At 35.2% G+C, this 17921-nt stretch overlaps 3 protein-coding genes across 7 annotated transcripts in view; 1 reads left to right on the plus strand and 2 right to left on the minus strand.

Annotated features, from left to right (window-relative positions):
* Positions 1 to 1677: 1677 nt before the first annotated feature.
* The window catches only part of whd (carnitine O-palmitoyltransferase whd), a 75384-nt gene continuing 59140 nt past the window's right edge, over positions 1678 to 17921 (plus strand). For 2 of the 5 annotated variants that reach the window (XM_081727741.1, XM_081727745.1), the window contains exons 1-2: positions 1678 to 1801; positions 14185 to 14371. In XM_081727741.1, coding sequence (XP_081583867.1) covers positions 14231 to 14371 — 141 coding nt within the window. In that variant the 5' untranslated portion in view covers positions 1678 to 1801; positions 14185 to 14230. Of the gene's footprint in view, positions 1905 to 1928; positions 2193 to 14184; positions 14372 to 17921 lie in introns of those variants that run through there. The other 3 variants (XM_081727742.1, XM_081727743.1, XM_081727744.1) reach the window with 3 other exon arrangements.
* On the minus strand, positions 10376 to 10753 carry LOC145663179 (uncharacterized). The gene has a single exon (XM_081729510.1). It carries the CDS (start codon positions 10751 to 10753, stop codon positions 10376 to 10378), a length of 378 nt encoding a protein of 125 aa, XP_081585636.1.
* LOC145663181 (uncharacterized) lies at positions 11277 to 11684 on the minus strand. The gene has a single exon (XM_081729514.1). It carries the CDS (start codon positions 11682 to 11684, stop codon positions 11277 to 11279), a length of 408 nt encoding a protein of 135 aa, XP_081585640.1.

Genomic DNA, 17921 nt, shown 5'->3' on the forward strand with positions numbered 1-17921 from the left:
TATTTTTAGTCAACTCTTTGTGTTACTCGCCTGCCTGCACTACAGCTTGTTGAGACCCTCACAGATACAATGAGTTGCGAATTAAACGTCTGGTGCGAGCATTCATAATAAAAAGGAGTGCTTTCAATAATACTAGAAGTTGTCAGTGGGCGTGAGTTGAAACAGGGCAAGAAGGAAATTGCCCCTCTGACAATGAGATATGCTTGTGTATATTTTAGCTAATAGTATAGTAATATAATAATGAAAACTGGTGGAAACTCTTCTTATATCGTTGGAAAATCTCCCCTTCTCCAGCAAAATTTGAAAAGACGCTACTGGGTGGGAGCAGGCACGTAGCCAAGGGGGGTCCGGACCAGAAATGAAAAAAAAAAAATTAAGGAAGGACGAAACAAAATGAAATGAGAAAAAGAAGGATCAGCGTCAAAAATAAAAAAGCTACAGGAAGCTTTTGGTTACTCTTTCTTATGAGGAGATTTGTATTACTTGCAATACATGGTGGCGAGGTGAGCGAGATATCCTGAAAAAGTCAGGAAATTTGAAATTTCTAGAAAAGTTACAGAATTATCAGAGTTTCTGCTACTCGTGAGAGAGATTTCAAGCTTCCGAATGCATAATGCTTTTGTGTCATAGCTTGGACATTTTTTTATCATAATTTTTCGTCATCGCATCCTTGCAGTATCAAACATGTTATTTCATAAAGAATTTCTGCTGGTCCTTTAACCTGTCATTTGAAACAGACAGTAGTTGACGGAAAAATAAAAACAAATATTTATGTGAAAAGAAAGTTCTGTTAAGATTTGATTCAACAGAGAAAGAGACGCAGATGTAAAATATTTTACAAGATATTATTGATTATGTACTTTTCATAATGGTGAATATATACTTTTTATAATAGTTGAGGTCATAATGAAAGGAAAATTGTTGTATTTGAATGAAGAGAGGAAAGACGTAAATATTGTAAAATCTTTTTCAATACATTTTTTGCCTTTTTTTTTACTATTTTACTCGAGATTTCTTCATATTTTGTTATTAAAATACATACCAACATATCCTCATTTTATTTTCCTAATAAACCAATATATGTTGATAGTAAAGTAGTTTAGATTGATCGAGCTCCTGGGCCTTCAGAATTTCTTCACGCCCCCCCCCCCCCCCGAAATTCTGGCTAAACGAACCAAAATACGTTCCAGTAAAATAGTTTAGAATGATCGAGCCCCTGGTGTGATGACAACAATATTTCATGTCACGGACCCTTCCTCCCCCCTTCACGAAATCCTGGCTACGTGCCTGGTGGGAGGCAAAGGGTAAGTAATAACATTCTGAATGTATCTACATACATAATAAGCCTCTGAGGACATTAACAGGAAGCTTTATGTTTTTTACAAAGTACTATTTTTGTATGTAGTATACGGTAGGAACCAGATCCAAAATATACTCGCACGAAGAACAAGAATTAGGAACATTTTTACTTTGGCCATTTCATTCAATGAATCGATGAAACGTTCAATGATATTTTTTTTAGCATCTAAATAACAATAACAATAGCCTTGACATACATAAGTATACTAGTAACTACGGCGGATATATTTTTCCACAGGTTCATTCTGATAAAATGGCGATTGTTTCTAGCTTGTTCACACGTTGAGCTACTTAGAATTCACTAGCACTTGAAATTAATCTCTATGGCAAGCATTGCGTTCTTCTTTTGTTTTCCTTGCGCTGTAAAATGGGACAGTAGTAGTGGAGCAAGAGGAGGAGTGCTTCGTCGTGTCCGGGGTTGTGTTGAGTGCGATATCATACAGTAAGAGAAGTTTATGTATTAAATCGTCTATAACAGTACAAACGTTTCAGAAAATATCTCCGAAGTTTAATTTAATGTGGTATGTTGTTTTTGGTAGGCACACGTAAGTAGGTTATTTCGTTCTGCAGGATTCAGTGATAGCAGACTACATTATAAGCTTGTGTAAGGAAGTACTTCGTACATGAGTGAAATCAGCATTTCTCTTATAATATTTCTAGTCACCCAGTATATGCCATCTGCTTTCACTCTCGACGCAGGAAGTGAAGCTAGTGATAATTTAATGATATTAGTGCAATTGGAAAAATATATCTTTTGTAGAAAAGCAAACAAGAAAAGGAAATACGGACTTTTCGGTATTGTTTGTTTGGGATTTCACGCTTGAGAAATATTCGTAAGTAGCACAACAATTTTCGACAGAATACATTGTTCTCCTGGGATCTTTCTTTCACATACTTCTTTATTTAATGATTCAATAAATTTGTGTGACCACTAAATGCTAACATACGTAAATATTTAATATGTTTTTTAAGTCTTAAGATATATATTTTTAAAACATGCTGTGATTGACCGAAACAATCTCGAGAAGAATAAAAAGTGAAATTTATTTTATACCACTTTGTAGCATTACAATGGAGTGTGTCTTTCTTGAAATCTTCGTAAATAAACATCATTTTTGCATTTCTTCGTGAATTAAGGAAGAAATAGCGAACGCTTATGATGAAGTATTAATTTAGGTTTGATAACAGTGAACATTAGTATCCTATGTAGATACTGATAGCTAAATATTACAGTAAATAATTAGTGTGTACTTTTATTTGTCTGCAAACAGTGGACTGTTTAAATAACTTGAAGTAGGCCTACGGATTTTCATGCATCAGGTTACGTGCCTTAGAATATGTTTCGCGATAGCTAAGATTGCTAATATTGTTTGGAATGATTTTTTTTCTCTTTTTATCGTCTTGAAGTCAAAGAAAATAGGATGCAGATTTATAATACACCGTTATAAAAATGGTAATTTTGCGGTTAAAAGGAGTAAATGCATATAACAGAGGACTGTCTAAATGTTAATTTCCCCACAGGGCTAAGCATTTCTGCACAATGTAGGAAACCAGTATTTTATGTTTACAGGTGCTATAGTACGGTTAAAATGAGTGAGTGCATTTGAAAGACGACTATGAAACATATTAATTTCCTTGGGCTGAGTGTTTCTACATAACATAGAAACGTTTGTTTTATATTTACAAGTATAGAATTAATACTGTGAAACCATTACAGCAGCGCTGTTTTTATGAGATGTAAAGTGTTTTTTCACAGTATCTCGTCTGTGTGCATACTCTCCGTCACAGACGTGCCTGCCCCCCTACGGATGCTAGCCCGCGTAGTTCCGCTCCTGGCTTGACTCTGTTAGATAGCATTCGTGCTTTTTAGCTTAGGTTGATTAGTGTTTTTTGCACAATAGGTTTTATAGCATTTGTCCAGACTCGTAATTATACCCATGAAGGGTCACATCAGTTGGCAATTGCTTACACATTAATAATATGTGTACAAAGGAAATAGGGTGCAAAATGTCTTAGGGAATCATTTAGAGCAGGACGTTTGGGCGCAAAGCCGTATACCTGAATAGGTTAATCTACTTAAATGGGTTTTAATGTATTTCGTAAGTAGAACCCGGACATATACGCACAAAAACCCTTGAAAATAGGCAATAATATCACAGACGCAAACAAATAACTACACAACCTAAAAAAAATGAAAGGTAAAATTTGACCCCAATTTTCTTAAATAAAAACTATAAATTTTCGTTGTTATAGTATGTCCTATGGTAAACAGTCATTGAAAGTCTCAGTTTGTATTAAAGGCTTGGTTAGTTCTAGTAAATTGTTGCACAACACAAAAGGAAAAAATATACGGATCCAATTATTTTGTTTCTAGAATGATATATCCAAATTTCAGGAAAATTGGAGAGAGTAACTTGCAGAATTTTTTTTTCAGCATAAATCTGTATTGGACTTGTTGTAGCTATCCTGTGACACTCCAAAATAAACTTCTGTGAGGTTACCTTTGTGTCATCTCTAACGTAAAGGAATATATATTCATAGCTATTCCTAACATTGTATTACTGTTTATTACTATGTAGTTGTAATAGAGCAGGGTTGGCAAGAACCGTGGTTTTTATTTAAAAAAAAACAACAGTTTTTTTTTTTTTGGTTTAAACCAGGCTTTTTTTTGGTTTAAATAATTTGCTCTATGTATTTATATCACATATTCACAGAAATACGCTTATTTCGCCTTGGTGTTAGTATGCAACAACCAGGTTATGCTGGAAGGGGTCACATAAGCTTAAAGCGGAATCCAAACCGCTTCTCGGCTTACATCCAAGATAAATTGTCCTCCATTTGATCTCGAAACCGGGACTAATTGGCCACAAATGCGATACGTCTGCTGACTCACTCACGAAGGATTCCTGATAAAAATACGTTGGACTAATCTTTACATATTTGTTAATATAATCGTCAACAGTCATTTCAGAACAACAAAAAGGTAAGCAATTGCACAAGGGGAACCATTATACAGAATTACATATGGACAATTTCAAAGTACTACAGAGTACAGAAGAACTAATTTAGTCCAAGTCAGTTCACTACGACTTTTATTAGTCCAACTTAAAGAAATATAACGACTTACTTTGCATATCGGTAAGAAAAATGAATAAAGATACGAATTATTTGAGTCCACTTTGGCTCTGACCCATTTATACATAAATAGTTACCAAAGATTCTTATGATTTCAATAATTTCCTCTCGTGGGGTTTGTATGACTCCACTCTCAAAAAAGTACGGCATTTCGATGTATTTTATCAATAGTAAACATTATTGAAACGAAACATTGTTTAGAATTTTCCTTTGGTTGCATAACAATAATAACAAACTATAAAGAAATCACAAAAGAAACATCCATAAAGTTACATAAAAAAGAAGGTTGCTTTTATAATATAATCTCTGAGTAATGAGTGTGGAATTTAGATCTGAATATAGTACGAGTAATATATGGGAGTGAAACGTGATAACCCACAAATGTGTGTTCATTAAGATTTTACGAATAGTTACATTTTTACGAACATTTTTCGTTTTTTTGTTTAAACCATTGGAAAAAAAAAAAACAGCCAACCCTGCAATAGGGACAATTGGAAAAGAAACAACTGAAATATAATATAGATATTAAATAGTTTATTTTTGTCTTATGTTAAAATTATCATGGAATTATGGGCCAAACCCCACAAGTATTCTACAATGTTAACAGTTTCAAAATTCTGTAGAATACGCCGGATTGTTTCATGTGCCTGCATATACTTTCTTCTCTTCTTGGCGACTCTTCTCCTGGAAACAGTGCCTGGTACACTAAGTCGTGCTCTTTTGTGTCCTCCGAAGTGCATTAATAAAGCGCCAAATCGTCGGATGGTGCATTTGAAGCTCCGATTGCAATCCACAATGTGCTGCTTCGGTGATATGTTCGTTCTTGACTATGGTCATTGACAACTCTATCATACAGATTCCACATCCTTATTGGAAGTAATACTGTTCTTCTTGTACCATGCGTTTTAATAATTTATTATAGAAGAAGAAAGTGCGAAAATGAAAATATATACAGTATTGTACGAAGTAGGCTACACAGTGTAGTATGAATATATGGTCGCATCTTTAACATAACTAAACATTAACGGGGAAAAATATATATATATATATATATATATATATATTTTTTTTTTTACACAAATTACATTTCTTCATTACATATGTCTTATTTTATTAAAAACAACTAAGCCACATAGTACGGAGTACGGATATTGCGACCCGGATAGTCGAGAGTCTCCTGCATTTCCTTCCTGTTTGTTTGCAACTGATAGAGGCAAGTTGTGGATGATGTCCAAAAACTTTGTTGTGTTCAAGATGTTATTTTTTAGTTTTTGCAAAATTATTTGTTGAAGTATTTCGAAATTTCCAGTGTCTAAACAACCGGACTCTAGTTATGAAACACACTATAACATATATAGGTAGGTAAACCTATTTGGATAAAAGGTTTTGCGCCCGAATGTCATGGACCCCGGAGAAAGGTGTTTATTTTTTTTATTTTTTCGTGCAAACGACAGAGAATATGCTCATTAAATCTATTTCTACAGAAGTCGTCTTTGCTCTTAAACGTAATCTTTATTCCTTTGACAAGGCCTATGTATTCCTTTGACTTCAACACGGTGCTTGCAAGGTCAGTAGCAGAATGAAAAATAATGCACCAAGTGTTCCTCTTGATGAAACGTGTAAGGAGGTAAAGAGACACCCCTTTGTACGCGCTTCCTTTTGCTATAGTCAGAAGTCTATCGTATGTTTGACGGAGATACTTATTGCTTGTTATTGTATTTCTTCCTAATCACACTTCAGCTCACCATTGCTTTCTGTTAAACCAGATACTCATTTTCCACATTGCATCTACTACTTAACATTTTTACGAAGTTCCAGCACTACTGCCCATAAGGTATTTATTGCTGACTAGTATTTGTAATCGCTCGTCTACATAAACGGCAACTTCAATATGTTATATTAGGCAGATAGTATTGCACTAAGTTCTGGATAATTTTTAACATAACCAAAAGTAGAGTTCTCATATTGCAATAGCTCAATGTGATACTATTGTTTCACGTCCTGTACTGCGATCTCGCAACTTTTGTTACTGCCTGGAATTAAATTAGTAACAAAATGAGAATATCTCACCTTCTGTCAATTTCCTTATTTGTGTAACTGGTCTGATTTATTTTACTTCATTTAGCGTAACCTAACCTGCACGGTGAGATAGTTTCTGACATAGACCGCAGCCATTTAATGACATATCAGTTTGTCAGTACAGACTGATTTGTTTGGCTCTATATCGGATAAGGCAAAGTTGAAGGTCCTACGCGAAAGTGAGTATGTGTATGTGTGTAAACAAAGGCACTCTTTCCTTTCGTATTTTTGCATTGAATTTTCCCTCACACTGGAAGTCGTGGTAGTTTGAAACCGAAATGATCGATCATTATTTATGGATATGAATATACTAATGTTTATAATAATTAGTGAACGTATTATTTTATGTACTGCGTCTAATATTTACTATTCTATTAACTGCACTGTTTTGGTGTTCCTTGACACCTTCCTCAACAGATCGGACAACTCACTTGCAGTTGAACTTCAGATTTCCTGTTGTGTTATTTGGTAATATAATAATATAAATTGCTTGCGCTAGAAGTGGTCAATATTATTGTTCGGCGTAATTTCCCATTTTTGTGCTGTAAGGTGCGGTCCTCATTGCTTTATACTTTTGTTTAAATGAATTTAATGTTTGTATTTCGGTAGAGCAGAGCAGCTCAGTGGTAGAACACTTACCTCTAGTGCGTAGGATCCCTGGTTCGAACCCCGGCCAAATAAGATTGTGGTGAACCACATCGTGTCTGGGGTTTCTCGGGGTACTTCAGTTTCCTTCTACTTTCTCATTCCACCAATTCTTCCATCATCGTTCATTTGCTTTAATAAGCTTTCATTTGCATTTTTAAGAGGATTATGTTACTAAAGCAAACGCCAAAAATATAGGCGGGTTGCGCGCGCAACAAAAAGTGGGTGGAGAGAGCAACAGCCAACTAGCAACCTGCGCACTTGCCATATTTACATTTGTCTTGCTCAGTCACTGTCAAGGTTTCATGTTTCGCGCGCGTGTTGAAGATTGGTTACGGTAGAACGCAGGGTTTGAGCTATGGCTAGGTAAACGGCTGTCGTCTGCTTACTCCTGCAACAGATGGGGAAGGAGGTGGCACATGACAACGGAGAGTTGACAACAGCGAGCTGTAAGGTGCGCGCGCAACCCGCCTATATTTTTGGCGTTTGCTTTAGTATAATTTTTGCAACTAATTCTGTTGCCTTAAACAGCTAGTCATTAATGAGCTTTTTTGAAAGCATAGTTCTTTTTTCACATAAAACACTAAAATCAACACTAATTATTGAAGTGTTAGAGTAAAGACAACCACGACAATTACTCTTTACATTTTAGTTTGTACAAAGCACGTTTAAAGAATAATGTTGTAATTTGTTTTTTAATTTTGGTATAGCTAAGTTTTGAGCTAGTGTATGTAGTAATCTCTAATTTCAACACCTTAATGCCGATTTTAGTGTGTTGTGTGGAAAAAATAGTACGCTGAATAAATTTTAAAAAAATGAATCCAACGCTTTTTATTACTTTTAGCTGTTGAAAACAAGACTGGTTCCCAAAATCATACTAGTACCATATTCATCCTTTTATTATTCCCAGGGCATATTAGAGATCAGTGTTAGGTAATCTTTAAAAAAATATGTAAGGTTGTATCTGTATTAAATTATTAACTATGTATAAGTGCAAATACAAATGAAATGACAAAGCTTATCTTCGCACCTGTGATGCTTTTCTTGTACTTTAAGTTGATATTTTGACTCATTCTGAAGGCATATTAAGTTTTTTTTTCTTTGTTTCTTTTGAAATTTCTATAATACTATCGTTATTTGTTTATGTAACTCCTGTAAAGGAGATGGACCCCAAATCTTCGGACTCCACTACATTGCTTGAACCTTATTCAGTTTACACTTCGTTTCCAATTATTATCGTGCTTGTCGAGTGCTACGCACGATATTGAATGTCGTCTGAACATTGTTTTTTACTAATATAAAATAATATTTAAATACGAAAAGGAATTTGAACATACTTGTAAATACTTACATTTCATTTATTTCTGTAAGTATAGGATCAGTGAGGATGATTATGAGACATCCATTACTAATATTCAACCACTGTAGGATAAATATAAATTAAGAGCCCAGGCATTTAGTAACATCCTTCACAATGCTTTGTCTACATTTTTAAGTTTCAGTTTACAAAAGTTTGGATGTATCTCTTTCTTCTTGTTCTTCTTCTTCTTCTTATTATTATTATTTTAACAAATATTCAAAAATAATTTGTTTTGAAATTTGAAATCCTATCATTAACGTTCACTACTCATGCAGTAATATCACTATTGTGAAACCAGTGCTTGTTGGTAGAAGGTCAGCAGTCACAGGTTAAGTTGAATTTGTCCCTTGGGCTTTTGTTTCAGAATTACGTATTTTTTCGTTGTATCTCATTTTGCTTATATGGAGGATAATTGTGAGATGCATGCTAGAATCTGTCTCTGTATCCTAGTATGTTAAGTTTCAAAAAAGCTGTATTCTGTAGTTAGGTCGTCCTATAATCTTGTTTCTTAGTAACTTTCAAAGTTGTAGACCTACATTATTTTGTTGAAAATAACCTATCCTAGGCTGCAATATACTAAAACATAAAGAAATAGAAGTAGCCTAAGTTGTTTTTTTGGTGAACAGCCTAGAACTTGGTCTAAATTTGTTTCATAAGCCTGTTTTGTAACCTGAAACTATTTAATAAAGGCTATTAGCGTATAGACCTATTATAGTTAACTCACCAAAATGTTAGAATAACATCAGTGGCTATTTCCACTTTCTTTCTTAGTTATTTTCTTATAGCTCAGCCAAATATTTGTATATCTTTATGTAGTAAACACAAAATAACGAAGACTTCTTTGTTGCACAATTAAACTCTTTCATACCTCAATATTACATACAGAAAACGGGACAATAGGTATTTCATAATTACCTTTGTGGAGAGAAATCACGGAAATCATAAATTTGGCATTTACTTATTAAGTTACGAGATGACAGGAAATTATTTGGAAGCAAACTGTTACTCTATTGCCACTATAACTGCTTTCAGAACTAATGTAAGTGAGTAACATGGAGAAGTTGTGAAATATGTCTCATAATTACCCTCACTGACCCTACATGAAAACTAGTGTGCATAGCGACTAGTAAATATGAACATCAAGGAAGAACATTTGATACCATACCCGGTACTAGAAATAAGCAGTTCTTATTTGTGTGTTAGTAGAGTAGACCGGTAATAATTGCAAGTGAAATGAGAAGTGAATAAGATTATAGAAATCTAATGGAGCCCGGGGATTCGGGGTTCATTTTCTTCACAGGACTTAACATAAACAAAGAACAAGAATATTATAGGAGTTCCAGCTCGTCAAAAGAAAGAAAAAAAAAAAGTTGCGAACATAACTTCAGAGCGAGTCGAAATATCATTGTAAACCAAAAAATGATGATGACGGGTGCAAAGATAAGCACTGTTATTTTATTAATTTAAGATTTACCCCATAGGATCTATCTGTAAATATTGCAAATAGATGTAGTTTACGTATGTTACGGCAATTGGAAAAATCGGTTATTATTTCTTAATTATTACTGCAATATTGGACGTATAGCTGTGTACTTGGTTCGCTGTTTTAAATATTGTTGATACACAACCGAAATCGATCAAAATACTCAATGTAATCTATTAGCTGAAAGGAAAACATTAGGAGCTGCGTAAGTATGCTGCACAACCGTCAACGTTTGGCGTGTACACAATGCATTTTTACAGTAGTAATGATCACAACCATCTTGAAATACGACTGAGATACTTAACAGTGCTATGTTACTTACTTACATTGTGGCGTCCTTTTCTACCCATTGGTGTCGAGGTGTTACAGAGAGCTCTCCAGGCTTTCCTATCTGCCGTCATTTTCTTGGCTTGGTTCCACTCCAAATCCCGTGGTTCCAATATCTCTTTAATATTCATGTTCCTGGTTTTCCTTGGTCTTCCTTTTGATCTTCGGCCTTGGGGGCGTGCTTCCAGTACTTGTTTCGGCAATCTCGTTTCATCTATTCTATTTACATGTCCAAACCATTTAATCTGGCTACGATCCACTATTTCTTGTAATGGTTGAGTGTTCAAGGATTGTCTGATTGTTTGATTTCTTATTCTGTCCTTTCTGGTTTTCCCCGTTTTTCTCCTTAGGTAGCGCATCTCCATGGTTTGTATAGCTCATCGATGTCTTCCGGTTAGGGTCCAATTTTCGCTACTGTACCTGAGTGTTGGTATGTAGGTAGTTCTGTATACCGTTAGCGTTGTCTTTGTGGATATTTCCTTTTTACTAATGAAACTCCTGTTTTATCATTTGGTATAATTTTCGTGTCTTCATGGTTCTATCCTTTATTTCCTCTTCTTCTCTTCCTTGGTTGTTTACGTTCATTCCTAGGTATTTAAACTTTTCCACTTGTTGTAATGTTTCATTATCCAGCTTGATTTTATGTTTCGTGCTTTTCTTGCCGATTATCATGGTTTTGATTTTCTCCTTGCTTATTACCATATTTTCTTCTTTAATTCTGTGTTTAGTATATTTAGGTTTTGCTGTAAATCTGTTTCTGATTTTGCTATTAGTACGTTGTCGTCGGCGTATAGAAGTTCTGTTAGTTTTATCATTTTCATATTCCAGTATTTTATATGAAATGGTTTCATTTTTTGTGGCATTCTTTGAGTACTTCATCTATTAGGATTATGAACAGATATCTCCTTGCTTCACCCCAGTCTTGATTTCAAATTCTTCTGATTTATGATTGTCAGTCCTCACGTAACTTCGGCAACATTTGTACCTACTTTGTATAGCTTTCAGGAGGTTTTTATTTACGTTTCTCTTTTCTAGTACTTTCCACATCTCTTCCCATGGAACTCTATCGAATGCTTTTTGTAGATCTACAAAGCACAGATGTGCGGTTATGTTGTATTCAATAGATTTGCTGATGATTTGTTTGAGGGTAAAGATATGGTCTTGTACATTTCTCATTGGTCTAAAGTCCGCTTGTGTTTCTTCTAGTTGTTCTATTATTTTCCTGAGTCGACACCAGAATTCTTGAGTAGATTTTCCCTGGTACACTGGGTAGATATGCCTCTGTGATTTTTGCATTCCCGAGTGTTCCCTTTCTTTAAAATTGGTATTGTACTGAAATCTCCCATTCTTTCGGTATTGCTTTTTGTTAAGATATTTCGTTTAGTAGGTTTAGGAACAGTTCTTCTCCAGGTTTCCCCATATATTTTAGCATTTTTGGTGTTACACCATCATGTTCACTAGCCTTGCCTAGTTTGTCTTTTTAGTGCTTGCTTTGGTTCCTCCATGTTTTATTTGTTTCGTTCGTTTCGTCTTGGTTTAATTCATCTAGGTTTATGCCCTGTTCTCTGTTTTCTGTTTGAGCTCCTTCGTGGCTAAGCGGTTAGCGTACGCACTTTCGGTGCGGGAGACCCTGGTTCGATTCCCAGCGGGAGCTCAAGTGGTTCGGATTCCGCGTTAATCAGTAGGTCCACGTCTCATATAGCCTCGCTGCTGAACGGGACGTTAAACTCAAAAATCAAATCAAATCAAATCTGTTTTCTGTTTGGATGTCTGCTTGCAGTACGTCTTCAAAATATTCTTTCCACCGTTGCATTATCTCTTTTGGTTTCGTTGAGTTTACCGTCTTTTCCTTTTACGAATTTTAATTGGCATTTCTTTTCTTTCTCATCGTTTTTTAATATTTCATAGAACAATTTTTGGTTTTCTGTGCTATTTTCCTCCATACTCTCCGTAAACATTTCGCATGCCTTTTTCTTGGCTGCTAGTACTTTGATTTTCACTTTCTCTCTCTGTTGTCTGTACTCTTCAAAACTTTCCAAATCCTTTTTGGTAAGATTTTTTCCACAGCTTTTTCTTTTTCTTGACTTCATCCTTTACTTCTTGTGTCCACCATAGAGTTCTTTTCTTATTGTTACCTATTTTTACTGTTCAGCACGTTTCCTCTGCTGCTTGTAGTAGTATGTTCTTGAATTCCCCCCACAGCGTGTCTATGCTTTTTTCTTCATTACTTTCGTTTCTTTGATTTTCTCTGATATTAAAAGTTGATATTTCTCTTTTGTCTTTATTTATTTAATTTGATTTGTACTTTATTCCGTTCTTGACTTCTTTTCCTTTCCTTCCGTCTGATTATGTTGCTTTCGATTACCCTTTCTATGATTAATAGTCTGTGGTCGCTTCCTATTTCTAGACCTTTTTAACTCGGACGTCTCTTATTTTCTTCTGTGCTTGTATCTGTATTATGAAGTAATCAGTTATGGATTTTTCGTTGTTGTTGGTTCCTCTCTTGTGTATTTGTGCATATCTTGGTGTGAGTATTTTGTGTTCGCCACTATCATATCATTTGCTAAGCAAAATTCTAAGATTTTGCTTCCGTTATCATTTAAGGTGTCTTCACCGTACGGCCCTATAACTTGTCTCCATTTGTTTATATTGTTACCCACTCTACCATTCAGGTTTCAGACTATTATGACTTCTTGATTACTGCTATCTGTGATTTTTTGGAGAAGAAGTTTTCTTTGTTTTCTGCTGTGTCGTCCTCGTTTGGACCATATACTATTATTAATGTTAGTTCGCAATCTTCCTCTTTGATGTTGGCTTTCATTAGTCTTTCATTTACAAACTCCCATCCCATTAAGTTGTTTTTATTATCATTGTTTACCAGTAGTGCTACTCCTGCTCTGGCTCTCTCTTCTTTCGGGACTCCGCTATATATGAGTAGGTGTCCTTCATCCAGTTCTATTATTCCATTTCTTTTCTTTGTTTCCGTTATGGCAAGGTATCGTACCTTGGTTTTCTTTGTTTCATTTACGAGTTCCGTTTCCTTTTCGTTCAGCCCCTTATATTCCACGTTCCGATATTCGTGTACCTTAATCCTAACCAATTTTCAGTCCTGTAGGTCCGTCCGGGTAGCTCTCGTTTTTTTTTTTTTTTTTTCTTCTAATCATCATGTTCGGAAGTGCAGGGGATTGGCCTGCAGCTTCCTCTTCTTTGCTCTCATGCTCGCAGGAAGGTTTGAGATGTTTCTCTCTTGTGCTCATTGGTCGGAGGCCGCTTATTCGTCAAGTTCTTGCTAGAACTCGCATATTTCGCAGCTAGCCTCCCTTTCTGAAGGCCATTCCGCCAACCGCCACGTTGTGGACCCCCTACTGGGCTTGAGCTACGCCCATGGACAACGCTATCTAATGAGATTTATAAATGACTATACATTAAGAGTTAATATATTCTGTAAATTGATCCGAGGAGCTGGTTCCTGACCCGGTGAAGGGTTTGGGTAATTTTAGCAATGCCTTTTTGATAATCTTCAATAGGTTTAATATCTCGAAGTTCTTTTCTACCGTCTTTCAGTTTGTCAGATTATTACAGCTTATTATTTCCATAATTGCTCGTACAAGAACTTGTAAGGATTAATTGGGAACGACGTTTTCTCATAGTTATAGTAACGTAATTCTTTGTCCTTACTCAGTAATTATTAAAAAATAAAAATAAAATTAAAAAAAGAAAAAAATCGTACGCTTTATAGCTTTGATAGAGAATTTGTATCATGTGGCCTTCATTGCAGTGATTGTTGTTTTTACAGGAGAGTCTAGTGTTGCTTAGCCGTTGTTCGTGATAGGGAAGGAGCCATGGCAGAAGCCCATTCAGCCGTCGCATTTTCCTTCACCATCACCCACGATGGAGTGGATGTCAACTTCGACCGTGAGGTATTGCAGCTTGTGTGGCAGTCAGGTGTCCGCTCGTGGAAGAAGAGGCTTGCACGATTCAAGGTAGTATTACACACAAATTATACTTATATTACAATAGAGGTAGTCTTAATTTGTATTTCCACATTTTCCCATTCAAATGCTTGTTCAGCAACGTAAAACTTCTCGTATTTGGATGAAATTCTTGTATGTAAATACAAAATATTGTGATAGACCAATGCCTTGACTAGCTTATTACAGAGTTGCAAATTTTCCTACTTTTCAGTTAGAAAATAAGTATATGTAAGTAATATTATCAGGGCCTTTACACTGTATTTTTCTTGAAACACTGTGGTTAGCTTTGATTCCAGCGGCTGAAAGAGTTATAACTCAGTTACCAGCAATAATGACAAAATAAAATAATCAAAGTTTCCCAAATGAAACTAAAAGTTAGGACAAAACAGCCGGTGTAAATGGACACTGCAATGGGTAAAATATCCTCATTTAAGAACTCTTAGCCAATTACGTTTTCTAATACATGAATTTAGCTATTTCGAAAGAGGAATCACTAATTTATGTATTTCAAGAAACAGCTTACACCCATGTCAAGTGTTTGTTAGGTTCCTTCGAAAACGTCAATGAGTTTAGTTCAGAGTCTGTTAAAGAACTTATTCAGACAAAATTTCGAATTTCTATATCAAGAGTTAAATAATACTGAGCTAGAAGTAGGATCAGAAACAAGTAAAGTCTTAAAAAATTAAACACAGTGAGCTTTTTTCCCATGAAATGAGACTTTTAACGGAAGGCTACAGAACATCTTTTCAAAACTACACTGACCAATCCTGTTCTGAAAAACAGTGTAAGTTATCATAACTTCTCTAAAACATTGTCTTCCACAGCCAATACTTATCTGAGATACTAGTTTTTCTTGTACCTCCAGGAAGAAAATAGCCATAATTGATAATCTTTTGGCTAGTATAACAATGAACCCTTTCGAGACAGGGTTATTTTTGTCGTTTTCGTAGGCTTGCACTGAATGAATTATAACTCAAAGACTATTTACTCGATTGATGGGGTTAAGGCCTTTGTTTTTGGAAGAAGATGTGACAGGTTCATGGCGTAAGTTTGATTACAGTGTTGCCAACTGGCGGGAATTGTAGGGATGAAAATTCATTTAAAAAATTCCTAACCGAATTTTAAGATGTAGGTATGAAAATTCATTAAATTTCTAAGCGAATTTTAAGAGTTTTTAGAACTGGCACCACTGTTGTCACATGGCTTCAAGTCGCCTCAAAAAATTCTTTGGTGTGTCTGCAACGCATACTGAAAACGTGAAGTCGTTGGCTGCCACACAAAAACAGGAAAAAATTCTCTCTCATCGTACATTCGAAATTTTTCACTTTTTCCGCCTCAGAAGCAAAACTCAAGGTGCTGCAGCGTCTCTAATTATTCTATTAAAACTTTCTATGGTGCGTTGTGTTGGCCAAAGACGAGGCTTCCAGATACTGGTAAGTTTGCACCAATGTAGCTAATAAGAGGGAAATTACAGAGGGAAAAGTGAAATATTTTCAAAAATTTTCATCTAAAACCGGGAGTTTAAATTTTCTGTATCTGAAAACACTGCTAGCAGATAGACGCAAACTATCTTAAAATAAACTTTGGTACACCACTAACATATCCTACAAGTATCATGTCGATATCTAAGAAACGAAGCTTGTAATTAAAAAAAAAAAAAAAAAAAGGCCTTTGGCGTGGGAGACCCGGGTTCGATTCCCGGCGGGAGCTCATGTGGTTCAGATTCCACGTTAATCAGTAGGTCCACGTCTCATATAGCCTCGTTGCTGAACGGGACGTTAAACTCAAAATCAACTGTAATTAAAAAAATAATAATAATTATGGTAAACAGAAAATTAAAAAAAAAATCAAGATTTAGTTTAACTTAAATTCGAATTTTTCTTGCGCTCCGTAATTACCCAATTGTAACGATCTATACATGCCTCTGTTCAATAAGGATACGTTCAACTAGCGTTGACTTGCCACGTACAGGTACGAATTTATAAACATAAATTTCGATTTTTTGATCGAAAAATAGGAAAATTTTAATTTCCTTAGTTGGCAACACTAATTGTGAGTTCAAATTGATCTAAGAAAGAAAAAAAAGGTATTCGTATGAGGTATATACCTAACAAGTCCTAAGTAGATCTCTCTAAAACGAAGGAAGTTGTACTGAAAAAACTAAAAAAGAAAATTCGAAACTCTCGTATTTCTTACTTTAGGCTCAAATTTTAGAAACTCAGGAAAAAAAAAAAATTGCCTTCAGGATAAACTATGGTCCAACCATATTTGGCATTAAAAAAAATCATCCCAATATCTTAATTAGTGCTCACGCAGGAGATAATTGATTATCACTACTCTTAGTGACACTTCGGCAACACTGTCTCGAAAGGGTTAATAAACATTATGCAAATTACGATATCGAGTCCAAGTATATAAATATATGTAGAAAGGATGTATACTAATGATCCTGCTTTCAGTTTTTTGTCATTAAAAGTCGCTTGAATCTCTGTTATTGTTCCTTTCCATAAATGTTCCAATGCTCTTAATACTGTATCGTGTTTGCTGCGCAGAACGCATTATGCAAATTGTAAAAGAAATATAACTTGTTTCTCTCGGTCGTTAATACTTTATTTACTTTCACCAGGGTTTTGTTTGAAACAAAAAGTAGCTCCAACAACGAAGAGAGAGAACGTTTTACCAACGAAGAGTCAGTAGAAGCCCCTAAAATAGGTATTCCCAAAGAAGCAAAAACGTGGATAGGAATTCCTTACTTTCCACAATTATCCACAAAAATTCAACGTATTTTTGCAAAGCATGACATATCTGCTTCCAGTATTACCCCCTCCCCCTCCCAAAAAGTTTAGAAAAACATCTTATTGGATTTGAAAGTTATTTTGTTGATCCACTGAGTAAGTCAGATATTCATTGTGCTCAATGCGAGTGTGATTCTTCATATATAGGTCAAATGAAACGCAATATGAGCACCCGAATTAAAGAACATATTAGTCAATCAATAAAAGTCACAAGAAGAGGGCATGTCGGGATTGGCCCTTTACCTAAAACAACATTCACGCAGTATAAAGCAGGTTAATGCGATAGGTTCAGCAAAAACAAAGAAACAACGGAAGATTAAGGAATCATTCTTTATTCACAAATATAAACCCGCTTTAAATCTGGATTTTGGCAGCATCGATAGAATTTGGTTATCTACCTTTGATGTATATTTTGGATCTGGCAAAAGTGACGTTACATAGACATCACATTCCTTCAGCTCAGCTATTCTTTCGCACTATGCTCTGCTCGTGGTATTTTAGCATCTTTCACGTTATATTTATCTATTCTGTGGTATGTATTCCTTCCTCCAAACTTTTTTTTTTCTTTCTTTCATCCGTTTATATCCTTGTTACCTTACCATTGAAGACGGAACTAGCTTATTGTTCCGATACGTTTGGAGAATATTTAGTTTTCCCACGGGAAGATATATTGGCAAGTAACCATTTTTTTTTTTTTTTTTTTTCTAATTTGAATCATCCTCTCATGCGCCTTCATAATAATTTTAGAGAATGTTTTACTTCAT

The sequence above is a fragment of the Thermobia domestica genome, chromosome 10 (assembly GCF_964235325.1).
Source record: "Thermobia domestica chromosome 10, izTheDome1.hap1.1, whole genome shotgun sequence".
Classification (NCBI taxonomy): domain Eukaryota; kingdom Metazoa; phylum Arthropoda; class Insecta; order Zygentoma; family Lepismatidae; genus Thermobia; species Thermobia domestica.

Bases quoted from the DNA above. Each gene is read 5' to 3' on its own strand.
- LOC145663181 (XM_081729514.1), bottom strand. From the start codon at position 11,684: ATGCAAAAATCACAGAGGCATATCTACCCAGTGTACCAGGGAAAATCT.
- LOC145663179 (XM_081729510.1), bottom strand. From the start codon at position 10,753: ATGGAGATGCGCTACCTAAGGAGAAAAACGGGGAAAACCAGAAAGGAC.